The 25336-nt window shown below is 42.8% G+C and overlaps 1 protein-coding gene across 5 annotated transcripts in view; it reads left to right on the forward strand.

Moving 5' to 3' along the window:
- The first annotated feature begins 92 nt into the window (after positions 1–92).
- PIKFYVE (phosphoinositide kinase, FYVE-type zinc finger containing) overlaps positions 93–25336 on the forward strand; it is a 61533-nt gene continuing 36289 nt past the window's right edge. For 3 of the 5 annotated variants that reach the window (XR_014618576.1, XM_084289432.1, XM_084289433.1), the window contains exons 1-12: positions 93–208; positions 2149–2330; positions 3799–3978; positions 9881–9999; positions 13084–13255; positions 13909–14116; positions 16575–16664; positions 18593–18731; positions 21427–21584; positions 22607–22718; positions 24474–24621; positions 25111–25278. Coding sequence is in view for 4 of the 5 variants with exons in the window: in XM_084289432.1 (XP_084145558.1) it covers positions 2159–2330; positions 3799–3978; positions 9881–9999; positions 13084–13255; positions 13909–14116; positions 16575–16664; positions 18593–18731; positions 21427–21584; positions 22607–22718; positions 24474–24621; positions 25111–25278 (1666 nt within the window). In the remaining variant the exon portion in view is untranslated. Of the gene's footprint in view, positions 209–2148; positions 2331–3798; positions 3979–8986; positions 9066–9880; positions 10000–13083; positions 13256–13908; positions 14117–16574; positions 16665–18592; positions 18732–21426; positions 21585–22606; positions 22719–24473; positions 24622–25110; positions 25279–25336 lie in introns of those variants that run through there. The other 2 variants (XM_084289434.1, XM_084289435.1) reach the window with 2 other exon arrangements.

Genomic DNA, 25336 nt, shown 5'->3' on the forward strand with positions numbered 1-25336 from the left:
CGGCCCCGAGCCCGGAACCGGCCGCCCCCCGCCCGGCTGTGCGCCCCGCTGCCGGGCAGCGCCTGCCCGCCCCGCTCCCTGCCCGGTCCAGCCCAGCCCTGCCCGGCCCAGCCTGCGGGCACAGGCGGCACGGAGGCCCGGCGGGTGCCGCAGCGCTGCCCCCTGCCTGCGGGGCCGGCCGGGGGGGCTCGGCGGCCCCGTCCCGCAGGTACCCGGCCGGGGGCGGGCGGGTCGGGGCCGGTTGGCGCTGCCTCGGCCGCCATCGGCGGCGATCGCGCAGGGCTGGGGCGGGGGGGGCCGCCGGGCCCGGCCCGCAGGCGGCAGGCGATCGGCCCCGGGGGCTTGAAACGCCGCCGAGGCCCCGGGGAGCCGGGCCCGGCCCCGCCAGGCGAGCGCCGCCCCCGCGGGAGCAGCGGCTGCGCCCTCCGGCTCCTCCGGGCCGCGGCCGTGCGGGTCCCGCCGGGCCCCAGCCGGGCAGGGAGCGGGGAGGGGGGCTCAGAGCTGCTGCTCGCCTCCTGAGGGGGCTTGGCAGGCGGCGGCGGGGGCGGCGTAGGCCTGGCTTGCGTTTAGGAAGCAAGTGCCCAGTGGCCCGAGGTGTCGAAGGAAGGATTGCGGATCTGCCTGAAGGCATTTCCCGTGAGGCGCGGTGTCCACGCGCCTTCAGCTATCTGTTGTCTGAATGGCTTTGCAGGAACGCACAATGGTTGATATATACTATGGCTTGCAGGAGGGAAAGGTGTGGAAGCCTTCCAGCCCATAACACAAACTTACGTAAAGTACGACCAAAATTGCTCTTAAAACTTTGTTTGTGATGTCTTTTTTCCTTATGGTTTTGTGTATATTGGGAGAAACTGTTCCAGAGGTGCTCGCTGTACCGAGCAGTAAGCAGGTCCTGCAGAGCCGTACAGCCTCCAGATGTGTGCCTTTGTGCGCTGCTGGTAGGAGTGGTCAGGCCCCGTGGGCTGCAGCAGCTGGGGAGCAGTGCCCCTGCCACCCGGCAGCCACGTGGATCTCCTCTGGACTGCGCAGACTTTTCCTGTGGGTTCCTAGAGCTCGGATGAAAGCATTCTAGCCAGCAAAATACACGTATGCCCAAGGGGAAACTTGAAACCTTCTCCCATGAAGGAGCGTGTATCAGCTGCAAAGCAGGAAGCGGACTTGGAGAGCTTTGATCCTTGGTGTGGATAAAGGGTGTCAGCCGTCACTCGTGTGCTCTGTCAGCTGCCGGGGTTCCAGCTCTGTCAGATGTTTCATCGAGTCTTGCTGAACAAAGATGAAGGTAGTAAGCGCCTTAGCTTGTGGGGAAAGACGTGTAGGCTTTGTGAGGGGGAGTGGAAGAAATCAGGTGTGTATTGAGGTTAAATAATACTGAGTGTGGGAAGGTATGACTCTTGGCCATATGAAGGCTTTGATACACAGCAGGTGGGGTCAACAATTATAGACAGCTTTTTTTTTTTTTTTTTTCTCCTTCCCTTGATGTAGCTACTTGTGAAAATAAGGAAGATGGGAGGTGTTACATATGAGAAGAGACCACAGGTTGGGTTGCTGCCCTGGTGACTTGCACAGGGTCATTGTACCACAGAGGGAAAGGAAGCAGTGCGCAACCAAACAAACTTAATCTTTCAGTCATGCTTTTATTTGCATTTAATTTATTTCTCGTTCTGAAGTTAACCTGGCCAAATATCCAGTATGCTGTGTGCTTGCTGAGGTGTTCCAGGTTTCTTGTTACAAGGGCTGTAGAGGTTGCAGCACTGACAGGTCTTCTCTCTTTAGATGAAGTTGGAATGGTAGTACATTGCATGTGGAGCCTCCATTTGAAAACTTCAAGCAAGTCAGTTTCCATAGGGCGTCAACCAGAGCATGCTGCCAGACAGCCGAGTGGCTGTTTACTTTCTTAATCTGGTTGCTCTGGATGTTGCTCTAGCAGCTCTGAATTGCTATCTCTGAAGATGCTGCTATCTTGCCACTGACCAGACAGGGGAGTTGGGCTCCTAATTTTGGCCATCTGACCTGTGCTAATAGCAGATGTTTGTGGTAGGTAGGGTGAACACCTCGCTCAGCATCTAATGAGACACCTCCTCTTCAGCTGACTGAAAATGTTCTGCTTCACCACCCTGTGTATAATGCATGTTGCTGAACTCTTTCCAGGGCACGTGAAATGGCAGCAGATGACAAACGGTCTCCGACGCTGGATTCTGCCAGTGATCTACCTCGTTCTCCTAGCAGTCCATCTCATCTCACTCACTTCAAACCCCTGACTCCTGACCAGGATGAGCCTCCTTTTAAATCGGCCTACAGCTCTTTTGTAAACCTCTTTCGCTTCAGCAAGGGTAAGTGCTTGGAGGAACATGTATATGTGGATTTTGCATCCTATTGATTTTATTGATGGCCTCTGCTGCTGCATAAACTTATAAAATCACCTCCAAACACAGGAGTATATTGTAAGACTACTGGCCAGTCAGATGGTGAGCCAGTCTTTTGCAACTTGCTCTTGGGTGACATAGCAGAGCTGTGCCATGGGAGAAGACGGCCAGCATCTTGCAGTTAGTACTTGTGGCTGCCAGTGAAGGTCGAAGACAAGCTAGTCTGCAGACAGTAATATATATAGCTTCTTATCTGGGTGTTTGGATGTCCCTTGTCTTTATGAAACTTTCAGGGCTAAAAGCAGGAGTAACCCTCTGTCAGCCTATATGAGCAAAATACATGCCTGCCATTTCAAAGCAAGTTCTTATTCCTGTGTGTCTTGTACCTTTATTTGGGTGGCATACAGCTGAGCTACAATAAAGCAGCATGCTTATATGAGGTCCATTCTTAATTTGCATGGCTTAGGTGTTCCCAAATGGTGTTATGAAAGTTTTCTATATTTAAAAAGTCCTATTTGATGTTGGCCTTTGTGTTGCATGTGTCAGAAAACACTTGTGTTTTCAGTAAGCAAGCTCTTAAAGAACTTAGTTCTTGCTTTTTGCTTCTTAGGTGAATCTTGCATTATGATAGCTTGCAATCTTGCAGTATGGTATTTGCATCATACTGCAAATATCTTTGCTGGAGATAGCAGCCTGGTCTCCTGCTTTTGTGTAGTGCGTTCGTTTTCCAGCTCTGTCAAGCATACGTCTGAAATGTTTGGGCTGGGGAAAAAGGGCCAAGATTAGTTTTTTGCATAAGTAAACTGATCTGTTAAGAATAATTACTTCTTATGACTGCTGTTAGTTTGTACAGTAGAATATCACTTGTCCTGATTAATTTATTGACAATAACATGAATTTGGTCAGTATTGGCTTCACTTGTTTGTCTCTGGTAAATGTAGCTGGAGTCAGCGAAGTTTTGTTTTGAAAGTATGGGAAAACTGCTTTGAAACAGCACACAAAATGGGCATGTTGCTGGAATCAATGAGAACCTGTCTATACTTGATCCTCTGATGGAGGAGGGTGGTTTATTAAAGACTGCAGTAACTGTAGTGTGACCACAGTACTGGCTTCTAACATAACTGAAAATCTCCTCTCAGGGCAGAAACTGATAATAAAAGGTGACTATTCCATATGTCAAGAATAATTCACATCTGCCATTTTTTTAATCACTTTTCACATTAGGGATATTTCTGCAATAGCTTGAGCCTTGCCAGACAAGTTCTACGTACTGGCCTATTTCCACATTTTTATGCCACTTTTCAGACTAAAAATTCATGTCCTTTTTATGTATAATAATGATCCAAATGAGCTGTTCATGAGGGTTTTGCATGTGATACTGTTTTTTTCTGTCACATATGAACCGTTGATTTCTTGTTCTTTTTGTCACCTCCAGATGATGGCAGGCTTTCATCCTCAGCAGAGAGAGCAGAGGCAGCACAGGCTGATCCACAGGCGCTGAGTGGTGGCTGGTCCAGTCCTCAGCATCCCACCAGAGCTCAGTCTCTGAGGTCACCAGTTCCTTACAAAAAACAACTATCTGGTGAGCTGCAAAGAAGAGCTTCTACAGCGCTGGGTAATTTCAACTCTTTATGCTACAAGGGAATATTGTACCGGCCGGTCTGGGATGCTTTGGAGTGAGGTGAAAGGAGGTAACAAAGGGTTCATTATGTAGATTGATAGCAGAACTTTTTGGTGAGCTTGAACTTTGATCTCAGAATAGTCCCGCAACATTTCTCAGTGTTCCAGCAAGACACTGTTTGTTGTTCTGCTGTTTCAGTTGCAAAGCACTGGAACAAAAAAGCCTGCTAAAACATGTTCGACATCTTAAAGCCACTTGAACCTTGATTGTGAAAATCGGTGTTGTCTTGAGAGACTTCAGTTTCTTAACAGCTACAAGCAGACTACAACTTCAGAGCTCACACTGAATGGGGTTGATGTTGGTGTCTTCAAGGAAGCTTTAAGTGCATTTTTTTTTTCTTGTAGCTGTTATGAGGGTAATTGAATAGGTACTTGTCTGAATCTTTTTATTTGTAACCTGGGGACTATTATCACATGCTGTGGTGTATTTCTTGTAGGTGGAATGGGAATCAAATGTCATCTCAGACGTGCAACTGTGTAATGGCATTATGAAAGGCTGGAAGAGCTTGTTAGTAGATTGCAGGGACTCCTGTTGAGATCTTCTTGCTTGTTATTAGCAGTTTAAGGTAGTCTTGAGCAAACTGCTAAGCTGGGTAAAGATCCTGTACCAGACAGTATTTCAAAGACGATGGTACTCAATGCAAACAAATCTGATATTAAATATTGTTAATTTGTGTGGGTTTTTCAGAAAAGTGTCTAGTCCTGGTAACCATGCCTAGTATAGACAACTTGTATTTTCATCTTTTTAGGTTATTTGCATTCTGTCTCATTGGATATGTTTATCATCTTCCTCTTTCCCCTTCAGTGCTGTTTGTGCTATTCAGTTGTACCTGTCACAACAAACCAAATAAGTCAGCTTGTTTGATGTTTTTTTTTTCCTTTCTTAAGCCTTTTCTCAGGCACCACAAGTACGGCTGTGTGCTCTTGACTGATTTGCCAATTTACCTTACTTCATTCTTAGTCACCTCTTGTAAATCACTTAAGTATTATCTCTGGATTGTCGGTTAGAACCCTTGAGGCAAGGTAGGTCATTTGGTACATAAAAGGCAGGAATAATCTTCATGTTTGACATTCATCGGCAGTAGGCAGTCAGGGAACTGAGATTTAGTCAAATGTGTGCTGCAACAAAACTGTTGCTGCATTATTCCAACTCCTTTTCAGGACCTCCATGCCTGTCCTTGGGTTTAGATGAAAGTATGCGTAGAAAAACATGATGTTGAATCAGCCTGGCAAGGAGTAAAGCTAGACCAAGTAAGACTTGCTGACTTTTTGAAGAGATTTCTGTGGTATTGGGTACTGAGTGGCCTGACTCATGGGTGAGTACCTTATCCCAGATGTGCTACTAACCTTGGTGCACTGTATCTGGCTGGGATGGAGTAAACTTTCTGTCCCCACAGCAGCCTGTATAGTGCTGTGCTCTGCCCTTCTAGCTAGAACAGCCTTGATACCGCACCCAGGTTTTGTCTATTGCTGAGCAGTGCTGGCACAGCACCAAGACTCCCTCTGCCCCGCCCCCAGCCAGCATGCTAGGGGTGGGCAAGAGCAGCTGACCTGAACTGAGAAAAGGGATATTCCGTACTGTGTGCTGTCATGCTCAGCAATAAGAGGTGGGGAAGGAGAGGTGTGTGTGTGTGCATGTGAGCTCTTGTTATGAAAACATCTGTCCTCACAAACAACCACTGTGGGAAGGCCCTGCTTCCCACAGTGTGGCTGAACATTGCTTGTGGATGGGAAGTAGAGAATAATTGTTATCTTTCTTTGCTTCCGTGTGGCCTTTGCTTGTGTTTTTTTTTTTTTTTTCTCCTCTTCTTTTTTTTTTTCTTTCCCTGTACTTAAATTTTCCTTATCTCAATCCATTAGGGTTTTTTTCCCCATCATATTTTCTTCTCCCCACACACCTACTTTGAGGGGTAGGGGGAACTGAGAGACTAGTTGTGGTTCTCATTTGGTACTCTTAACAAAGATGAGCTGTGTAATTCAAGTAAAAGTCTACAGGGTGGGTGGGGAGGTTTCAGAGGGGCTTTTCAGGTCCTTCTTGCTGTATTTGAAGAGGGAAAAGGCCTTGCATCTTGCCTCTCCCAAAATCAGCCTTTCTGTTGAAGCAAGCTTTAGAAAATCATTTTTCCTGCTTTCTTTCCTCTTAAGAGGTGCTGAATAAACAGACCATTGAGGATTTCTGAATATGGAACAGAAGAGAATTTTACTTCTGCCATTGCAGCTGGTGCTGGGTTGCACAAATAATCTTAGAGATTATTCTCCGTAAAGAATCACAAATATATTTATAGCTCCTATCACAAGTATTTTTCTTTGCTCAGATACCAAAGGGTTGAAGTAAGTGATGTGATATACATAAACAAACACCTAGATGTGTAGATTGACTCACCCAGTCAGTTCAGTGACAGTGAGGTGTCTGATCGAGCTGAGTTTTCTTGCAACCTCATATCTGTCAGTCTCCAAGTGCTCTAGGCCTGGCCATTACTCCTAAGAGGTGCTTCTTCCTAATCGCATGGGCAAGTATAGGCAGGAAAATGTTTAAGTCCCTCATGAAGGTCTCCCTAGCCTCCTTGAGTTTAAATAACACACCAAGTTTAAACAAACTGAAATGAATAAATAAAAGACTGAGCAAGGCTGCTGGTGCCTCTAAAGAAAGGCGGAATGCAATTGCTCCTGAAGATGCAAGAAGATGACTCCTATCCCAGTCTCTCCCTCAGCCAGCACTGTCTGTGCAGCAGATACTTCTGGTCCTCAGGGACCGCGCTTTCTGACAACTGCAGGTGCAGAATAAGAAGGGATGATGGCTTTTGTAGGAAAGTGTCTAGCATCAAATATGTAGGAATTCAGTTGTGTGCTTCCTTGTGACTGCTTACACCAAAACATTATAATAGCATCTTCATGGCTTTTGCAAAAATGGGAGAAGTTGCTGGATACTGGGTTAGGTCAGAGATGTTTTCTAGGTTGTGTGGCGGAAGAACCAGTACTGAAACTCTGCACTGGCTTGTGGCCTCCCTCTAGGGTAATCTGTTGTATCCTTATTTACAGCAGTAGGGTGCTGGAGAGCTGGAACCACTTCTACAGAGGCAGCGTGCCCAGCTGGCTGTACTGGAGTGTGTGTGGTGTGTGTGCCACCTCTGTGTGCTGCCAGCTGAGTGATTTCAAAGTGCTGAAATGAACAAAGATAATCTGGTACTGAGATGATGTCACAGCTTCCATTTGAAGGAAAACTAGAAGTGCTAACTTATTGGAGGTGGGGGAATTGTTAGTAAAAGCAATTCTAGCTTGTCCCCCCCGTCTTGCAGGATAATGCTGTTGGTGCTATGAGATTGTAGCTGACTGGCAATAAGACGGAATGGGAAAGGGGCTTAGCAGGAGTAAGGAAAGGCCAGCCAGTGCATGAGGGAGGAAAAAAGCCTGAGGAAAGCCTGTGGTGGCTATTGGGAAGCATCAAGTACGTGACCACAGCCTCTTTTCCGTTGGAAAAGGCCTTGGGAAATGAGGTATTTCACATCTTCCTCGAGTCACTGACATACAGTGTTTGAGCTGTCAGAGTGCAGTTGAATGTGCAATTATGTACTTTGGCAATGGATAACTAGAAAGCAGTTTGGGTTGTACTAGCAAAACTGTGGCATCCCTGGCAGGGTTGATTTTTTAGTGTTGAAACTGTGTGAAGCTGCCTGTTCTACATCTGCAGGTAGTGTATGGTCAGCTGCCTGTAAACTGAAATTACCAGTTAGGTTGCAACAAAGGAGTTATTGTAACATTTTTAACTTGTCATTCACCTTAAAATGAATAGCTGGGATGGTATTCCAGGTTCCCAGAACTGATCACTGTTCAGATGAGGAGAAAAACATGCAGTGTTTCAGAGGGTATGTTTTTTGGTTTTCCCAAAAAACTTTTCTACTTTGAATACATACAGGAAGGATGAGGCTTACTGTTGACATGTGTAAATGTTTTTTGGATCTGTAGGAGTTAATTTTTTGCTTATGGAGAACAAATAGCTTAGAAATAAGCCAAATTGGAAATATAAATGTTGTTCCTTTCATATGTAGAGGTTGTGTTTAGTGAATGTACAGATGAGAAAGAAAAGGATAGAAAACATGATTGCTGCATAAGCTGGTTGTCCTGAAAAGACTTTGATGTTTGTGAAAGTGAAGGTGATTTTTGCAGATTTATTGATGAAATAAGCAAATACAGATGTTTATGCTTTCAGTACTGTAACGGTAAATCATGTATGCATTAACTAAGAAGGTGACCGTGGTGCTTACAGTGATGGAGTTTGAATCAGGAGCAAGAGTTAACCTTGCTCCTTATCAAGTTAAGCTTGATAGAGGTGAATCCTTTTGTGAGAGTGGTGTTTTGGACAGAGTGTGTCCTGTACTGCAGGGACTATAGCTTATTCCAATAATTTCCTGACAATGATTTCCTGAATTGGAAGCAACATTCCTGGAAAGAAGATACTCTTGAAAAGTCACAGCAGGAAAGTCCAGGAAGTAAATGCAGCATAGACCTTTTGATAGAAGTAAGGAGGAGCCAAAGACTTCTACAGTATTATTGTTTTCTTGAAATATTAAAGTCACTTTATTCACCCTAAAATATTCAACTTGGTCCTGCCAAAAAATATATTTATTTATTTTTTTCAATAAATCCCAAGTGGCTAGCCATGAAACTGCATTTAAGCACTCTAGGGTCTCTTTAAAATCCTCTGTGTATTCTTTGTTGCACAGAGGTCACTATGTGCACGTGTGGGTTGATTAACTAAAAATACCTACTAAGAACCTGAAAAGGAGGCACGGAATCCCACAGTTTTAATCACATTACTCTAAGGGCTTTGATTTCCTGCCCAGAGAGGCATAGCCTGCTTCTTGCTGCACTGCAACAGTTAACACCCTTCTGCTAGCGCTGCTGCCAGCGTTCCTGCTGACATCAGTGGTCTCTAAAGCAGTAAACAGAAAGCCGCCATGTCTGCTCCTCCTGGACTCGGGAAATCAAAATGAAATGCTAGTCAGATGGAGAGCAGCGAAGCTGGTAAGAAAGTTCAAACTGTTCAGGAAAGTTGTCGATATAGAAAAGTGACTCTGAAAACGTTTAGATGTTAAGGTAAATACAGCACTGTCTGCAGATCCTTCCGGAGAGAAGGACCATTTTTGCTTTGAATCATTGCTGTACTAGTTACGATCAGGAATTTTGTAGGAAAGAAATTATCTGTTACTTTCTTATTCAATATTCTCTTTGGTATAGTTAAACAAGAATACCTGTACAAATTCTCAACAGCTCCACTTTTTAAAAAAAAACTTTTTCAACAAAAAAACTGCCTAAACTTCTGGATAAATTTTATTGTGAGTTACTGTTTTGTAATAGAAACTGAGTATGGAGTCCTTAGACTTGCTATAGTCATGTTTAAGTATGTTCAGGTTAAGGCATTGGCTTATACCAGTCCTACAATGAATGTAGAAATTATTACAGTTATTTTTTGAGTATTAATATCCTAGAAGGCATTTTTAAATGCCTTCAGTGCTTTCTAAATGATTACAAGATTCCTGTTGTAGACTGAATCTCACTTTTCTTCTGTAAAAGATGTTTTTATTCTCAGAATTTAAATCAGTTCTTGTAAACACTTGGAGACTAGGATTTTAAATGTCAAAGTAAGCTATCTGGCATTAGAAGCTCCTTTTGGGGAAGAGGAATGTAGGGCAAGAAATAATAATACACACTAACTTTGTAATGTGCATATATATATACACAAACATTTTTCTCTCTAATGCACTTTCATATTGTCATGTAAATAATGTAAATATGTATATGTCATGGAAGAAATATTACTGTTCTCCCTTCCTTTCCAGACAATCGAAGGAAAGTGGAACCACCTCTTGGAAGTCATGATCCTCGAACAGCAGTTCAGTTAAGAAGCCTCAGCACTGTCTTAAAGCGCCTCAAAGAAATCATGGAGGGGAAGAGCCAGGTACTTCTTTTAGGAGGGCTTGTAGGCTGAAGTATCTAGAAACTGAACGGTTTACTGGGCTTCCTTGAGCTTTGTTTTTGAATACATCATGCAGATTTTTTTTTATTTAGATGTATGAAGAATGAGTGAATAAGTTCAAAACTTACTGTGTGAGCCCAGGGGAAACAAATTTAAGTTGATGCTGAATTCTGACATGTCAGAATCAGAAATCTGCCAGTTGTTCAGTTTTCTGAACCTGGACCAGGTGTTCTCATTTTACATTCCTTCCTATTTCTGTATTACCTTGTCTTGTATTTCCTGACTGTTTTCTTCCTTGAAGGAAGGAAATGGGAGGAAGTGAAACACGTTGACAGTCACAAGTAGTAAGAATTCTGGGAGTGAATTAAATCTACTTACCATGGTAATAGATATTCAGCAATATTTGCTTGAAAATCTTGTCCTATTAACCAATTTGATTCAAATGGCTAAGGGTCTGGTGGTTGCTACTGACTTGCTGCTTTTGCCTCCCTCTCCTCTTTTGGATGATGCCTTTAAAAGGAGGACCTAGTTGAGAAAAGAAGCCACAACTATTTATAAGTCATGATATAAATAGCTGTGTCTGGGACCAAGATGTGAGGAAGCAAAAGTAAAGGGGGCTTATAAAAAAAAAAGATGGAGAACAACTTTTTGCTTGGGCAGTTAATGAACAGGGCAAAGGTTTTAAACTAAAAGAGAAGAGATTTAGATTAGATGTTAGGAAAAAATTCTTTACTCAGAGGATGGTGAGGCACTGGAACAGGTTGTCCAGGGAAGCTGTGGATGCCACATCCCCAGAAGGTCAGGTTGGATGGGGCCCTGGGGAACTTGGTCTAGTGGATGGCATCCCTGCCCATAGTAGGGGGTTTTGGAACTAGTTTTTAAGGTCCCTTCCAACCAAAGCCATTCTATAGTTCTATGAAAGTACATTTAATCAAATTGTTTAAACTGGAAAAAGGCTTTTGGCTTGATAATCTTCTACAGGTAGACTTTGAGTAAACTCACTTAACTTTCAGTCCCATTCTGCTTGTAAAAATAACTTTGTTTTGTCAGAGTGATATTTTTGAGGGCAAAACTCAAGCCTTTCATTGCAGCGAGCAGTACAGTGAGGGTGGCCCCTACTAATTTTTCAACTTGGGTCAGCTTCTGAAGGCACTGGAAATTCAGATGTCTTTGAGGCTGTTGGAGAAGTTAGTGCTCAAACAGGCAAGTTGCAGCAGTAAATGAATGAGTTAAGATCTGTCTCTGGAAGCAGTCTGTTGTCAGCATCTGTACAAATGGTAATGCCTTGCTGCCTCTGCCTGCATCTATGTCTTGCTTGAGTCACTTCAGGCAAGAGTTTCTTTCACTGTGGAGTTGGTTTAGTTCTACAGAAGGACACTTTACTATTGTAGAAAGCATGTCAGATCCTGAAAGGTGCTGTTCAAAGCAACCTTTACTGCTAACAGGGGCCAGACCTCTTTTCCGAATCCTACCTTGAAGGCTGTTCCTGTCATGAATGTTGGTTCCAGCGTGAGTGAAGCAGAGAGCTGGAAGGTGTCTCTAGTTTCCTGCCTCCTTACTTCTCTCTAAATACGGAGAAACCAGCAATGGCAGAGTTTCTGAACACCCAGCCACGTGCAAGTGTGGCAGAGTCAGTGTGGGAGGGATGGTGGGCAGAGGCTCCAGAAGCTATGCGCTGCTGCTTGGAATAGCCCCTCTGTCCATGTGGCACAAACAGAGACTTGACTCATCCTGCAGAGCCACAGCAAAAACTGTTTATCGGGGTCCCCACCAGCTTTGCAGCAGTTCCTTGGCAAAGTTTTTCTTTGCATCTTTTCCTGCTTGAAGTTTAATATTCATGTTAAAGGTTTCTAGACTTTCTTGAACAGTTTTGGACTCTTTCTGTGTGAGTTGTCTTGAATGAAGAGCAAGAAATTGTTGTTGTGTTAATCACAGATGCTTTAGCTGCTAGTTAAATTTTGAGGCCATGTCAAACCTCGCTTTGTGAACATCCAAAAATAAGCCCCAGTTCAGGGTATGCTTTTTTTCCCTTATGTGAAAATTGGAGTACAGATAAGCTTTATTTTCTGTGCTTACTCCTGGCTTGTTTTGAGAAAATTCATGCAGTGTTTTCTCTTCCTAAGAAAAATCACACACATTCAGTTCCTCTGAAAAGGCTAGTTACCAGAACTGAACTCGAGCAAAGAATGATTCACAGTCAGAGCCATCATGTGACCGCTAGCAGTTGCCTCCATCCATGGTGATTGTGTCTGCTGTGCTCAGAATTTTAACAGAGATTTGTCCTGTTCTTTTTTTATAGCTACAGTAACAAATAGAGGTTTCGCCTCTTTGTTTTCAAACCTTAAAAATGAGACAAAACTTCCTGTGGCTGCAGCAATGCTGCATAACCAGTATATGATGTTACCTGCTCAATGTGTATGCCACAGGTGTCTTCACGTGGCAGTTAACTTGGAGTTTTGAACCTACACCAGTCTAAGACAAGGGTTTTACAACTGTTTACTGTTCTGAAGAGTTTGACCATGTAATAAAACTTTTTTACATTTATCCATAATTGTTTCAAAGTACATCCTAATGTTAGCTATTGGAATTATCTTTGCATTGAAAATTCCTGATAGCTTAATTTACCCCGGAAAACTGAACTTCAGCTGATTTTAAACTGTGCTGGTTAAGGGCCTGTTGTGCCAGGGGCAAATTAGAAAGAAGAACAAGTAATACTTCGTATGTTTGCTGCTTCTTGACCTTTATCTACACTTCTTGATATTTTTTTTTGCTTGTTTATTTTGCTTTTCCTCTCGTTATTTGCCTCTCATGCTGGATCAAGAAAGCAAAGGCTTATTAAACATAGTCTCACAGCTAAGAACTGCTGTAGCTTTCTGGCTTCTTATAAAACCCTGTGAAAAATTCTTTCTGTGCATGTATGTGTTTATACCCAAGAGCGTGCACATGCACAGATGGACGTGAATAAGTGATATTGTCATTTTATGTGCACAGTCTACAAAGCAATCATCAATGTAAACATGCTTTTTGTATTCACAAATGAATTTTCTCTGCTGCCTTCACTTGTAGGACAGTGACTTGAAGCAGTATTGGATGCCTGACAGCCAGTGCAAAGAATGCTATGACTGCAGTGAGAAATTCACCACCTTCCGGCGGAGACACCACTGTCGACTTTGCGGACAGATCTTCTGTAGTCGATGCTGCAATCAAGAAATCCCTGGAAAATTCATGGGCTACACAGGTAGGGTTTATTCTCTGAGAAGTAGAACATTGTCCGTGTGCTCAACTCTGTTTGGACTACTGCATTTTAGATTTTGACATCTGCTAGAGATGTTGTACGGGTCTCCAGCAGTCTTAGAAATAAGCATAAGGAATGACAGGACTTAATTCGACTGTTTTGTCCATGTGCATTGGTGGGTTGTGCCATATCTGTTTGTTTGTAACAACACTGTTCATGATGACAAAACAAATAAGGCCACTGTGTAACAAGGATGTTTGCTGCAAAAAGTGTGCCCAAGTAAAAGCTATGCTTAATAATAGTAATTTTAAAACATAATGGGCTGTGTGCTCTAGTTGAGGGTGAGAGAAATTTCCAATACCAAATGTGAGACATCTCCTGAAGGAAGTCCTTACCTCCAAACACTGGCTGGTAAGTCATATCTGACTGGCTGTTGTATCATGTGTTACCCATCATTTGACTCAGAGAAAAACCCTTAGTGTATAATTATTTGGGGTTTTGCTCTTTAAGGGAATATGAGAACTGGACTTAAATATGCAAAGAGGTTCTGAAGCAGGAAATCATTTTTTTCCCCACCACTGCACACCTCTGATCCTGCAGGAACACAGCACTCTTTGTTCCTGTTCACTTACACTGTCTGGTTCCTCTTTTCATAGGGGATCTCCGAGCCTGTACTTACTGCCGCAAAATAGCCTTAAGCTATGCACACTCCACAGATAGCAACTCCATTGGAGAAGACTTAAATGCTCTGTCAGATTCTGCCTGTTCTGTGTCAGTGCTGGATCCTGGCGAGCCTCGTACACCGGTTGGGAGCCGTAAAGCTAGCCGCAACATCTTTCTGGAGGAGGATCTAACCTGGCAGAGGTAAGGCGAATGGCTTCATGCTAAGCTCTAGAATCTTAACTGTATTTTCAGGCTGTCACCTGCTGAGACAAAAGCTGGTGGTTTATATTTGGTAAACTTAGAAGCATTTGTCTTGTCAAAAGATTCTAGTCTTGTGCTTGTTTTTAATTTTCTCAAGTTGAAATGTGAAAACTTTTCTAGTGGAATTTTAAATTATTTTCAGTTTTTCATTTAACTTACTGAAGCATCGGTTCTATACCAGTGACAGAGCAGAGGCTTTGGTATTGGTGTATGGGTGTGGTATTTTTTTTTTAATCGCTTCTAACCACCACTGTATTGAGAGAAGTCAGTGTAACACTGATAAGTTACTTGTCAGGTTTGTGATTGGGCAAGAGAACGTAAGAGATGCTCCCTGTGTAAATAAGAGAAATGGTGGCAGTCGCCATCTGTGTCAGCTGAAGGGACAGCTATAAGGGTTCTCTGATCTCCTTTCAAAATATGTTTCTTTCTATCCCTCTTGAATTAGGGAGTTTTTATTTTTGGAAGATAAGTAAAATAAGTCAAGGTCTTCAGCAACTAACTTGCATACTGTTTGAGTAGAAGTACTATGTTCTTTTAATATGTGGGGGAGGAAGAAATAATCAAATATGGTGTTTGTGCTCATTTCCCTAAAAACAGAAGAGCAGTCAAGTGTGAAACTACTGAAGAAGCTTTGAATCAGAGCCTTTCTGAGGGCTCTGGACTGAGGGGCAACATTAGTGATATATGCCTCTTTCAGGAGAGCTCTTCTAGTGGTTCTGAAAGTATGAAAGGAAAAATCTCAGCGGGAACCATCTTTAGAAGATATCCTGACTCCTGCTTTGCATATTGCTCTTCAGAGTGTGGTGCTCCTATATGGAAGCAATGAAATAATCGGCATAAGGCCTAAATATAGGGAAGTACCCTTAGTTTAATGTCATAGTCATCCAAAGCAGCATATTGAAGTGCTTGGGATAAATACTACCACATTTTGAATTGGGGAATATTGTGTGTTCAGAATGCTCTTTCAGGTACAGAGTAATAGGAGGTATTATTACTTCCATCTTCTGATCTGTTTATTAGTATCTGTGTCATCTCAATACAACAGATTCTAGTCATGGGCATGTACAGAAAGTATTTGTCTTTATTATGGGCAGTTTATAGCACTGGAGGGCAGTGGTGTCTGTTCTTGAAAGGCTGATAACTGTTGCTCTTCTAGAATGCTTAGTCTTTCTGGGAGACCCTGCCTAAACATGATCTGTTTTTATCTATGAGAGGGACAAAGACTAAAATTAGGTAGTTTATTATTGCTTAAGGGGGATTCAGTGTTTCTTCAGTGCTTGTTGCTGTTAAAATAAAAAACTCCACAATGGGTTGCAGTGCTTTTTTAATAGTGCATTTGGTAAATTCCTAATTGATCTTCAGAAGTTTAAATTCAGGACATCAAACTTAAACTGCAGCGCAGTAGAAAGCGGGAACTTGGTGCTCTATGAAAGCAAACCTTTCTATATGTGGTTTCTTTATGTGAAGTAGTTTGCTTCAAAAGAAAACTTGGAGGTTAAGTCTCTTCCCAAAATGTATGTAAGATGAGGCTTATGCCTCTACTCCTGTTCTGTGGTGCAAAGCAGTGAGAAAGGCATTTAGGAGAGTGCTGCTGTGTTTACTTGTCTGATGCTGCTCTAATCTTTGAACTGTTGTAGCATAGAGGCATAGCTGCCTGCTTTAACTAACTTGAAGGGCCGTGTCCTTTAACAGCCAAAGAGTAAAGTGGGAAAGTACAGCTAAGCTACTCAGGCAAAGTTGTATTGTGTACGTTTTCTTGTGAAGACCGCTTATTATGCTGGTAACATGTCTGCAACCCAGAGCACAGCCAGCACAGCTGTTATCAGCTGGAGTGTGGTGGCTTGTATCTCGTAGTTTAACCAGTAGGAATTTATGTTGTAGGTCTCTGTACATCTGATCTCCTCCTTCCTGGGGTGGAAGGAAGAGGGCAAAGGTGATAAGGATAAGGTTAAACAATTACAGAAGCTTTTCTGTATCTTAATAAAAGCTGTTAAGCAATAGCTGCAGATAGCATCGCTTGTATTGCAAAGATGAGGTGTTGGAGATGGAGGCAATGCCTCTACCTCCAAAGCACAGAACAGTAGCATGTAATAAAAGGGAGAATCTGTAAGAAATGGATGTAAGAGAAGAGTGCAGAAAAGCAGGTTAATATAAGAGGGTTGAAGAGTTCAGGACTTGAGTCTGAAAGGGGACTTAAATGCTGTCCCCCTGTTTTCATCAGCCAACATACAGGGAAAGATTTCCTTATGTCACTGATTTAGCTATAATGGGTGTGAATATGAGGTAGCATTATAAGGAACTGTATTTTAATTCCAGCTGTTCTGATGCTGCTGCAAGTGACAAGTCTTTCAAACTTCTTTAGCATGCTCTTTTTTTTTTTTTTTTTTTCCCCGTACAGTTTGATTCACCCAGACTCTTCAACTACCACTTTGTCTGCACGCCTTGGGTCTGTTCAGGAGGATGCAGGGAAGTCTCCAGCTAGAAATAGGTAACTAATCGTATCTGTGTATTTCCTGTTCTGGATGCAATCCTAGCACACTCTTCACTGTAAAGCCTGTATTCTGGGTCTTGTTTTTACTGAGCATGCTGTTACATGTCTAAAACTGGACTCCCTGAATTTGTATGTCATGGTACGGAAAGACCACTTCTGTACATGAGACCTTGAGGGTACTTTTCTGCTTCCTGTGTGCATTGATATTGTCTACTTTAAAAGCATGTTTTCTTCCTACATGCTACAGTAAAGGGATGATTCTAAGCTGGCTGTGGCAGGCCCAAACTACTTGTTGAAATTAACATTTATGTCTATGCCTATTCATGATCTAGCTGTAGTATATAATATCCACTAAATACACTTGAGTCCTGGATTTAATTGGTGTTGATAAGCACACAGATATGAAATGGAGCGTGACTGTTCTGGCCTAGCTTAATGTCCTTTCATGTAAATTAAAAATCCCTGCTGCTTACAGATAGGCAACACAGTTAAAGTAGCTCTTGTGAAATAAGTGGGAGGAATACTTAATAAGGGGCTTTAATGTCAGTCTCATGTTCCATGTAAGAAGGAGCTGTTCAGCTGCATTACACTGCCAGACTGATTTATCAGTTCTGATTCTGTTCAACTTCAGGACATCTGAGTAGTAGAAGACAGGCAGAGTTTTAGCCTCACTTGAATGCCTAGGACAGAAAAATTTTGCTTATTATCCCTAAGTGTATAAGGATGTGTAATGCCAACATAGTTTCCTTTTGATTTTGCATACATGACTAAAAAGGAACCAAGTAAAACTCTTTATCAGCCTAGTATTCCTGCTCAAAAAAAAAAAAAAAAAGTAGCTGTTTCTATTGTACTTTCAATGCATACTACCTTGCTGAAGCAATGCCACCCTAATTCAGCTTTTGTATTTAGCACTTGGGCTTGGCCATATTTTCCATTGAGAATTCTTGGAAACAGAGTATCTGTTAAACAGAGCTTGCTAATTGGCTGAGTTTCATTCCAAAGGCTATGGGCTGGCACCAGTTCTCACTACTGAGACTACTGCAAGCCTCTTGGGTCAGTTCAGCATTGAAATGTTGATCTTCCCTGTTGTTGTATGCAGAAATGTTCTCCATGTGCACTCCTTATAGCACTGTTAGCATTACTAGCTTATGCTGCATGTTTGCAGCTGCTGTGTGATAAGAACTTGCACTCTTGTTATTCAGAGGCTTAATCTAGCCATGGGATACTGGAGCAGAGGTTATTTGGAGTTTGTATGTGCGTTTGTAGCTTTGCAATGATTATTGCAAAATGGTATGTTTGCATTGGAGTGCATAGCCCAGATTTCCTAACAGTTGGGCTTAAGATCAGGTGAATGCTCTGTATCACAGTACAAGGAAAATTGCCAGCTGGACAGGACTCCAGGTCCAGCAGACAGTCTAACAAACTTCTGACCACTGCAAACTGTCAGTCATGTATTTCAGAGATGTGAGGAGAAGGAATTTTGAATGGTTCAAGGGTAGGGAGAATGTCTGTGCCCTGTGACAGGGATCCTGGTGTTGGCTGCCCTTTCTGGCATCTGCTTTGCGTTCAAACAGCTGGACCTTCTGATTATTCAGCACCTCATTCCTTTCCCACTCTATTCAAATGCAGGCATGTATGAATTGCTGTGCCTAAACTTAGCACTTTGTAGAAAACAGATAAAGCTTTATAAGAGTTTTCATTTAACTTGGATGTTCCAGAAGAATATATACTTGCTTCCTAGGGATCTGTTCTTCTCCTTTTACTGGGAGGGAAAAAGGGGAGCTTTAAGCAAAGTCTGTACCGAGGAGGGAGAACAGCGTCAAGGAGTTAAGCTCCTTCTGAGCATGCTGTAAGATCACTGCCTGCTCCCATGAAGCAACTCACAATGAACACTCACACTTCAAACCTTCTCCCTCGTACTTCAGGTCAGCCAGCATCACTAACTTGTCGCTGGATCGCTCGGGTTCACCGATGGTGCCTACCTACGAGACATCTGTCAGCCCCCAAGCCAGTCGCACGCATATGAAGGCAGAGACCAGTGAGGATGAGCGCAAAATCCTTCTGGTACGTTTCATGTTTCTTTTTGTCTTGCTCTGTGAAGGCAGTAACATTGGGCTTCCTTGTATCATGCAGTGGGAGAATCTTGCTGCCTTTAAGGAGCCTTTTCTGACCTCTGCACCACCTGGACCTCTCCTCCAGGTGGTGCAGGGATGGAGAATATTGATACTGCTTTGGGCTTTTCTGTCCTCCTGAAGCAAATCATAGTTCTATGTGGTGTTTGCATAAAGATGTGTAGAGTTGTAGTCTTGGGAAATGCGTTAGTGTGTGGAGTTGGTATACCATAGCTTTGTGTGGATTCAGCTTGCCACAAGTGCAGTTGAAACCACATGATCTGATTCTGTATATCTCCACGTTCTTTGTAGCCTACATAAAAGGGAATTTTAAATGGTTGTTTCAGAATGTTACACCCTGATGAATGATTTAAAACTGTTGAAGCTTATTGGACCTAAACAAAACTTGGCCCCTCCCCTTGTTTGCAGAATGAATGTAAATGATTTTTTAGAAGGTCGTTGTAACATACTTGTTCAAAGAAAAATCAATGTGTAACAACAAAGTGTTCTAAGTAATTCTATTATCTCCTCCCTTCTGATGGGAGCACTGTAGGTGGCAGTTATTTTACAATGTTAAGTAGAAAATGGTGTTCCTTTTTGTGGGGAAGAGAAAAGTTTCCAACAAATGAGGCAAAACAAGATGGAGCAAAAGGGAGGGGACTGCTTTTTCACACTCAAAAATTCAAGATAACCTTCCTGATTTTAAATGACAACGGAAAGTAAACTTGTCAGGTATTTCATAGAATGAATCATTAAATTGCTTGGGTCAGAAGGGACCTTAAAGATCATCTAGTTGCAACCCCCCCTGCCACAGGCATTTGTCTTATGTCAGCAGAATGTATGTGAGTAAGTTGAAACACTTCTGGGTTGCACAGCTCTGTAAAGAGACAGCCATGTGAGACAGAAGCATTTTTAAGGCATGTCTTTACAACCCTTCTGCCCCACACACAAGTTAATGCAGAAAAAGCAAAATCTAAAATGCTATGAATGCACGTTGGAGCAAGATGATCAAGTTCCAGTGCATTTCAGCTTCACATTGTTTAATTTTGTTGTTCGTTTTCTTAGCTGGGGGAAAAGGGGCTTGGTAGTATCACTTCTGTTCATGTAAGTACATGAAGTAGATGTAGTGTTAGTTAATGTCGGATTTGCTGTGAATTCCCACTGTTTGTGTAATGCCTTTAGCATGTGGGGCTGACTTTGTATCAGGACATAATTGAAAGGTTAGCACACTGCATTCAGAAAACTAATGAACTTCGCTTATGAAACAGTGGGAAGATGTACGTACATGGAGTAAGCACATACTTCTATAAAACAGAGGTCACAGTCCTTGAGTTGAAAGGATTTGTTGTGTTCTGCCAGTTTGTCCAGCTTTCTGAACTCCCTTTGTGAGTTAAGGGTAAAATTCAAGGCAGCTAACTGTGGAATTGCCACGTGCATGAAATCTCATGGTCCTGTGACACATACAGTGTCAAATGGGGGAGGTACAGAACCTGGTGTGGCAGTGGAGCTGCTGACATTGGCTCTAAGATGATGCCCAGGACAGCCAGTGCTGGAAATAAAAACAGAAAGGCAGCTGGTAACAAAAGTGGAGCAAAACCCTTAGATCTCATGGCACCCTTGGGAAAATAGAATAATACGGGTCTGGCAGTTAAGTGGAAAGCTGGAATTAGTTAAAATTTAATTAAAGTTTTTTTATTGTTGCACAAAAGTAGAATGAGTAAGGCATTTGAGAAAGTGAGCTGCAGTGGCACTTCTCTCCATTCCTTGGGGTGCTCTGTTGCTCTTGAAACAATCCCAGGGTATATACCAAGTTGCTCCCACTCAGCAGCAACAGTTGTTCTGTGCCAAACCTGGGTGCATTTGTGAAAGCAAAAGGGTCTGGGTGCAAAGCAGACAGTTCAGTTTGGATGGAGCATAGCCTAAACAAGAGCTGGCACACATGCTTAACAGGCCTGAAAATAAGGTCAGGGCACAGGTTAAAGTGTTCCAGTTGGTGAGAAGAGATCTGTAACTTCAAAAGGGATTAGTTAATTTGTTGTTGTTGTTGTTTTTTTTTATTTTTATTTTTTTCCTTAGTGGCCAAAATTAGTGGTGGCTAAAAGAGACTGACTTCATACTGGATGCTACAAAAGGGGGCACTCAAATGGTATATCAGAATGTGAATGTGGCAGAGTGCGTCGCAGTGTCAAGTACTTGCTTTCTCTAGGCTGGATAATGAATTAGGGTGCTTCACAAAGCCTAGGATGAGCATGGAACAACCCTCTTCCAAAGGATGAGTTTTCCTTGGCCTTGCACACACCACCTGAGTTTGAGACGAGGGTGCAAGAAGGCAGCAGCGAGAGCATAAATATGTTGTAGGTAGTAGAAAAACTTGGTCTGTTAAAACCCCAAACCCTCTTAACTCTTTTGTGTAACCACCTTGTTTCTTACTTATTCTCTTTTTTGTATAAAGGATGCAAGGAGCTGATCTCATGTTAGTCTGCCATTTCTGTTTTACAACTTTGCATAGGTTGAGCAGAATGACTTAGATTTTATACCTGTTTCTAGAGGGTTCTTGATCTAGAAGCTTATCTGAGGATCAAGGCTGATGCTCTTGAAACCAATGCTGAGGTCAGACTAGTAAGTAACTTGCGCATTTCCCTATCCAGGACTCAGTCCAGTTGAAAGATCTGTGGAAGAAGATCTGCCATCACAACAGTGGGATGGAGTTCCAAGACCATCGCTACTGGCTGCGGACACATCCCAACTGCATCGTGGGAAAAGACCTGGTCAACTGGCTCATCAGAAATGGGCACATAACCACAAGGTAACCCTGCTGCATTAGGAAGACAGGTTTTGTCTGACTCTGTAGCAGGAGGATGTGATTTTCAGTTAATGTTAGGTACTTCAGACTCCAGAGATAGATCACTTTGCAGGAAAATGAGAAAGAAACAAAATTCAGACCTACCTCTTTGCTGCCTACCAAAGCAGGTAGGGTTCTGATTCACTGTTGCCCAAATAAAACAAGGAACAGGGTGCTGGCTGGTTCAGAAGCTGATGTGAGAGGCAGATTTATGGGTTAAATATCACTCAATGGGCAGAGAACCATGAATACATTATAAAAACTCTCTTTAAAAATAAATAAATAAAAAAATCTAGACCTCTGCTATCCTTTTGTAAATGGAAAGCAATTGCAGAGTCACAGAGCAATGGATGTTTTGGATACCTTTTAGCAAAAGCCTCTACTTCATAACATACAGGTCAAAATGAAAGTGTGTTCTCCCAGCTCCACAAAAGAGATTTTGGCCATGCAAAGCATTTCCGTGTTGCTAAATGGGGAAAAATCCACTTTAATCTGTTCACCTCTGGAGTGCAATACAGAAGAAAGCAAACTGTGGAGTTCACCAATATTTCAAAGGGCCAGTCTGACCTTGGGATCAAAAATCACTAGTAGAGTTTGATAGCTAAATTTTAGGTGGGCTCTCAGTATTGTAAATAGGTATAAAGAATCAGGTGTATTTAACTATGCAAGAGAGATAAAACTAAGATGGTTTTCATATTTGTCTAGCCAGGGTTCTCACTGAACAGATCAATATCTATAACTCAAGCTAAAGCTATACTGTTTATACTCCTCCAATTACCTTCTCAGTTTAGAGCACTGAGAACTTCTTCGTCTAACTCCATACTTGAACAATACACTCTGCTGCCTCTCCACAACATTTTAAATAGTGTCTGCTTAAATATGTCAGTGGAATACAGGAGTCAGTGTAGCAAATGATTTTTTTTTCCACTTGTACCGTATGCGTTTAAAACCAGACTTAAAAACAGTCTCTGTTCTTATACCTCCAGAGTCCAAGCCATTGCAATAGGACAAGCACTGGTTGATGGACGTTGGCTAGATTGTGTCAGTCATCATGATCAGCTCTTCCGAGACGAGTATGCCCTGTACCGACCGTTACAGGTAAAAGGGTGAATCTGATTTGAGGGAGGGAGCAGGAATACTATGGTCCTTGCTGTGTTTGGCTGCTGACTAGAATCTCTTTCAGTCCCTTTCTCAGCAGCCAATGTGTTTCTCTAAATAAGCTCTCCTGTGTAGAGAATTAGAGTCCATGACTTTTCCCTTAGTGGTTTAAAGCCTGAGGAAGCTGCATTTGCCCAGAAAACTTTGCGGCTTTCCTTTGTGGAGGATGAGTTGCTACACTTAGTGCCTAAAGGGGAGGAAAAGGCCTTCAGTCTTGGCCAGTGCCTCTCGTGGTGGACATCTTCCAGAGGCCTTGGAATGGCAGAGTCAGTGTTTCTGGCAGCTGTTTGTAATGTGCATAGTCTACAGTCTGCTGTGCGATGACTGGTACTGAGCTTCGTTAAAACTTTTCAAAGAATGAATGTTTTAGATATACAGTGCTGGACATAAGGTAACCTTCTTCCAATCTCCAGTGACAGCAGCAATAAGGAATTCAGTACCTTAGCCGTGTAATTAAGGACTGGGAGGAGGTCTCTGTCATGCCTGCCAATTAGGACTGGCTAACTGAGGGGAAAGCAGGGAACCAGTGATCAGAGATGCTATCCTGCCATATTTCATTGCAGTCAAACTTGATGAGGGGTAAAAGCAGTCGCTGGCCAGAGTGGATTGCAGTGTTTTCTTGTTTTACTTTTTTCACTCGAACAGGATACATCTAGTCTCTGTTACCTGTAAGCATTTAGTTTTAAGTCTTGCATGTTCTGCAGCTTCTCACAGTGAAGAATAGCTCAGTTTTCCTGTGAGCCACAGTCAGAAAGCTTGCAGCCATTAGCATCCTGTTTTCATTGCATGTTTCAGCTTTTGGCCATAATCACGTGGTCTTCTGTTGAAATTGCTCTGAACTTCATCCAGAATCTCAGCTGGTTAACCACATTATCCCAGCTCGCTATTAAAACCTTGCCCTTAACTAGCAAATGCTTGTGGATCTGTTTGTAACTATTTGTAAGGGAATTACATTACTCAAGTTTTAAAGCCAATTCTTTTCTCACAGTTGAAGCTGCTATGTGATCCCATTTCTCCTGGTTTAAACAAGAGTCAGGAGAAACTGTTGGTGACTCAGTTGCTTGCTGCACTTGCTGTAGCCAAAGGAATGATAGTAAGAATTTCATGTTGAGGTGGCATGGGGCATCAGACTGGCTGATGGTTATTACTTAGGTAGTCTCTGGGTTATCTGGTGCTATAGCCAGGTGTTCTGACACAGGAGCCCCAGACAGAGCCTGACAGAGCCGGTTTCATGTGAGTGAAACTTAGAGCTGCTCTGACTGGTCAATCACAGAATCACTCCAGTGGTTTAGGCTTAGTCTGCTGGATTCTGGGCAAAGGATAAGATCATCACCCGCTTCTGTTGGGGATAACAAACATTCAGAACTGCTTAGGTGGGTGCGGTGACAGAAAATGTGTAGTAGAATGAACTTGTCCTTTAGTGCCACTTAGTCACAACTTCTCTGGAAGTGGGGAGGAAGCAAAGACCAGACAATGTGGGAAGTGTAAGGAATTGCTTGTTTCCCATTCAAAACTGTTCCTGTTCTGTGCTGAAGGATCATTTTATGACTAACCTGCCTCAGCCCAGAAGTATTCTCTAATTTTAAAAAAATGTGATCTGCATTTGTAACTGGCTGCTTTTTAAGGCTGCTTAATGAATATGCTGAAATCATCAGAGCTGCACTTTAACACCTTTTTTCTTCCTTGTCTACTTAGAGCACAGAGTTTTCGGAAACCCCCTCTCCAGACAGTGACTCCGTGAACTCTGTAGAGGGGCACTCTGAGCCATCCTGGTTCAAAGACATCAAGTTTGATGACAGTGACACAGAGCAGATTGCTGATGAAGGAGAAGATAACTTGGCCAGTGAGTTTCAGCTGAGTCTCGTTCTCATTCTGCCTTCTTCCCTGTTATCCGCAGTCCTTCAGGACATAGTAGTTTAACCATGTCTTGCTTTACTTGTATGTATGTGTGCATGGGGCTGTAGGGATCTAAGCAAACTATAACCTAGCTAGTTTTCCTGTTTCTTCTGATGGATGCAGTGTTTTTTGTATTTAGTGGAACTGAAAAAGCTTCATACTTCTAGTGGAGGAGAAGCATGTAAACTGCCTTCTGTTTCTCAAGCAGACTTCTGCTTGATTTGTGGCTCTATAGTAATGCACTGAAGAATGCTGACCCAATATGTCAGCATGCACAGATCAAGATAAAGTAAGAACTATGAAAATACTGTATTCCTGTAGTATTTCACACTGGTCTTTATGTATTAAAGACAATTTTTCTCCTCTCTGGTACCCTCATGATACCCGTTTGAACCCGTCTCCTCCATGTATCTTCCCCCTTACCCAACACTAAAAGACTCCGCCAGCCCTAGCAAGCGCACTTCAGTCAGCAGCTTCCAGTCCACAATGGACAGTGATTCAGCCGCCTCCATCAGCCTGAACGTGGAGCTGGACAACGTGAACTTCCATATCAAGAAGCACTCCAAGTACCCACATGTGCCCCCTCACCCTGCCGACCAAAAAGGTATGAGGTAGTCACCAGCTGGAGTTGCACATGATGGAGAGCTGGGCCCTAATAACAC

Source organism: Netta rufina, assembly GCF_964035555.1.
Source record: "Netta rufina genome assembly, chromosome: 6".
NCBI classification, from domain to species: Eukaryota; Metazoa; Chordata; class Aves; order Anseriformes; family Anatidae; genus Netta; species Netta rufina.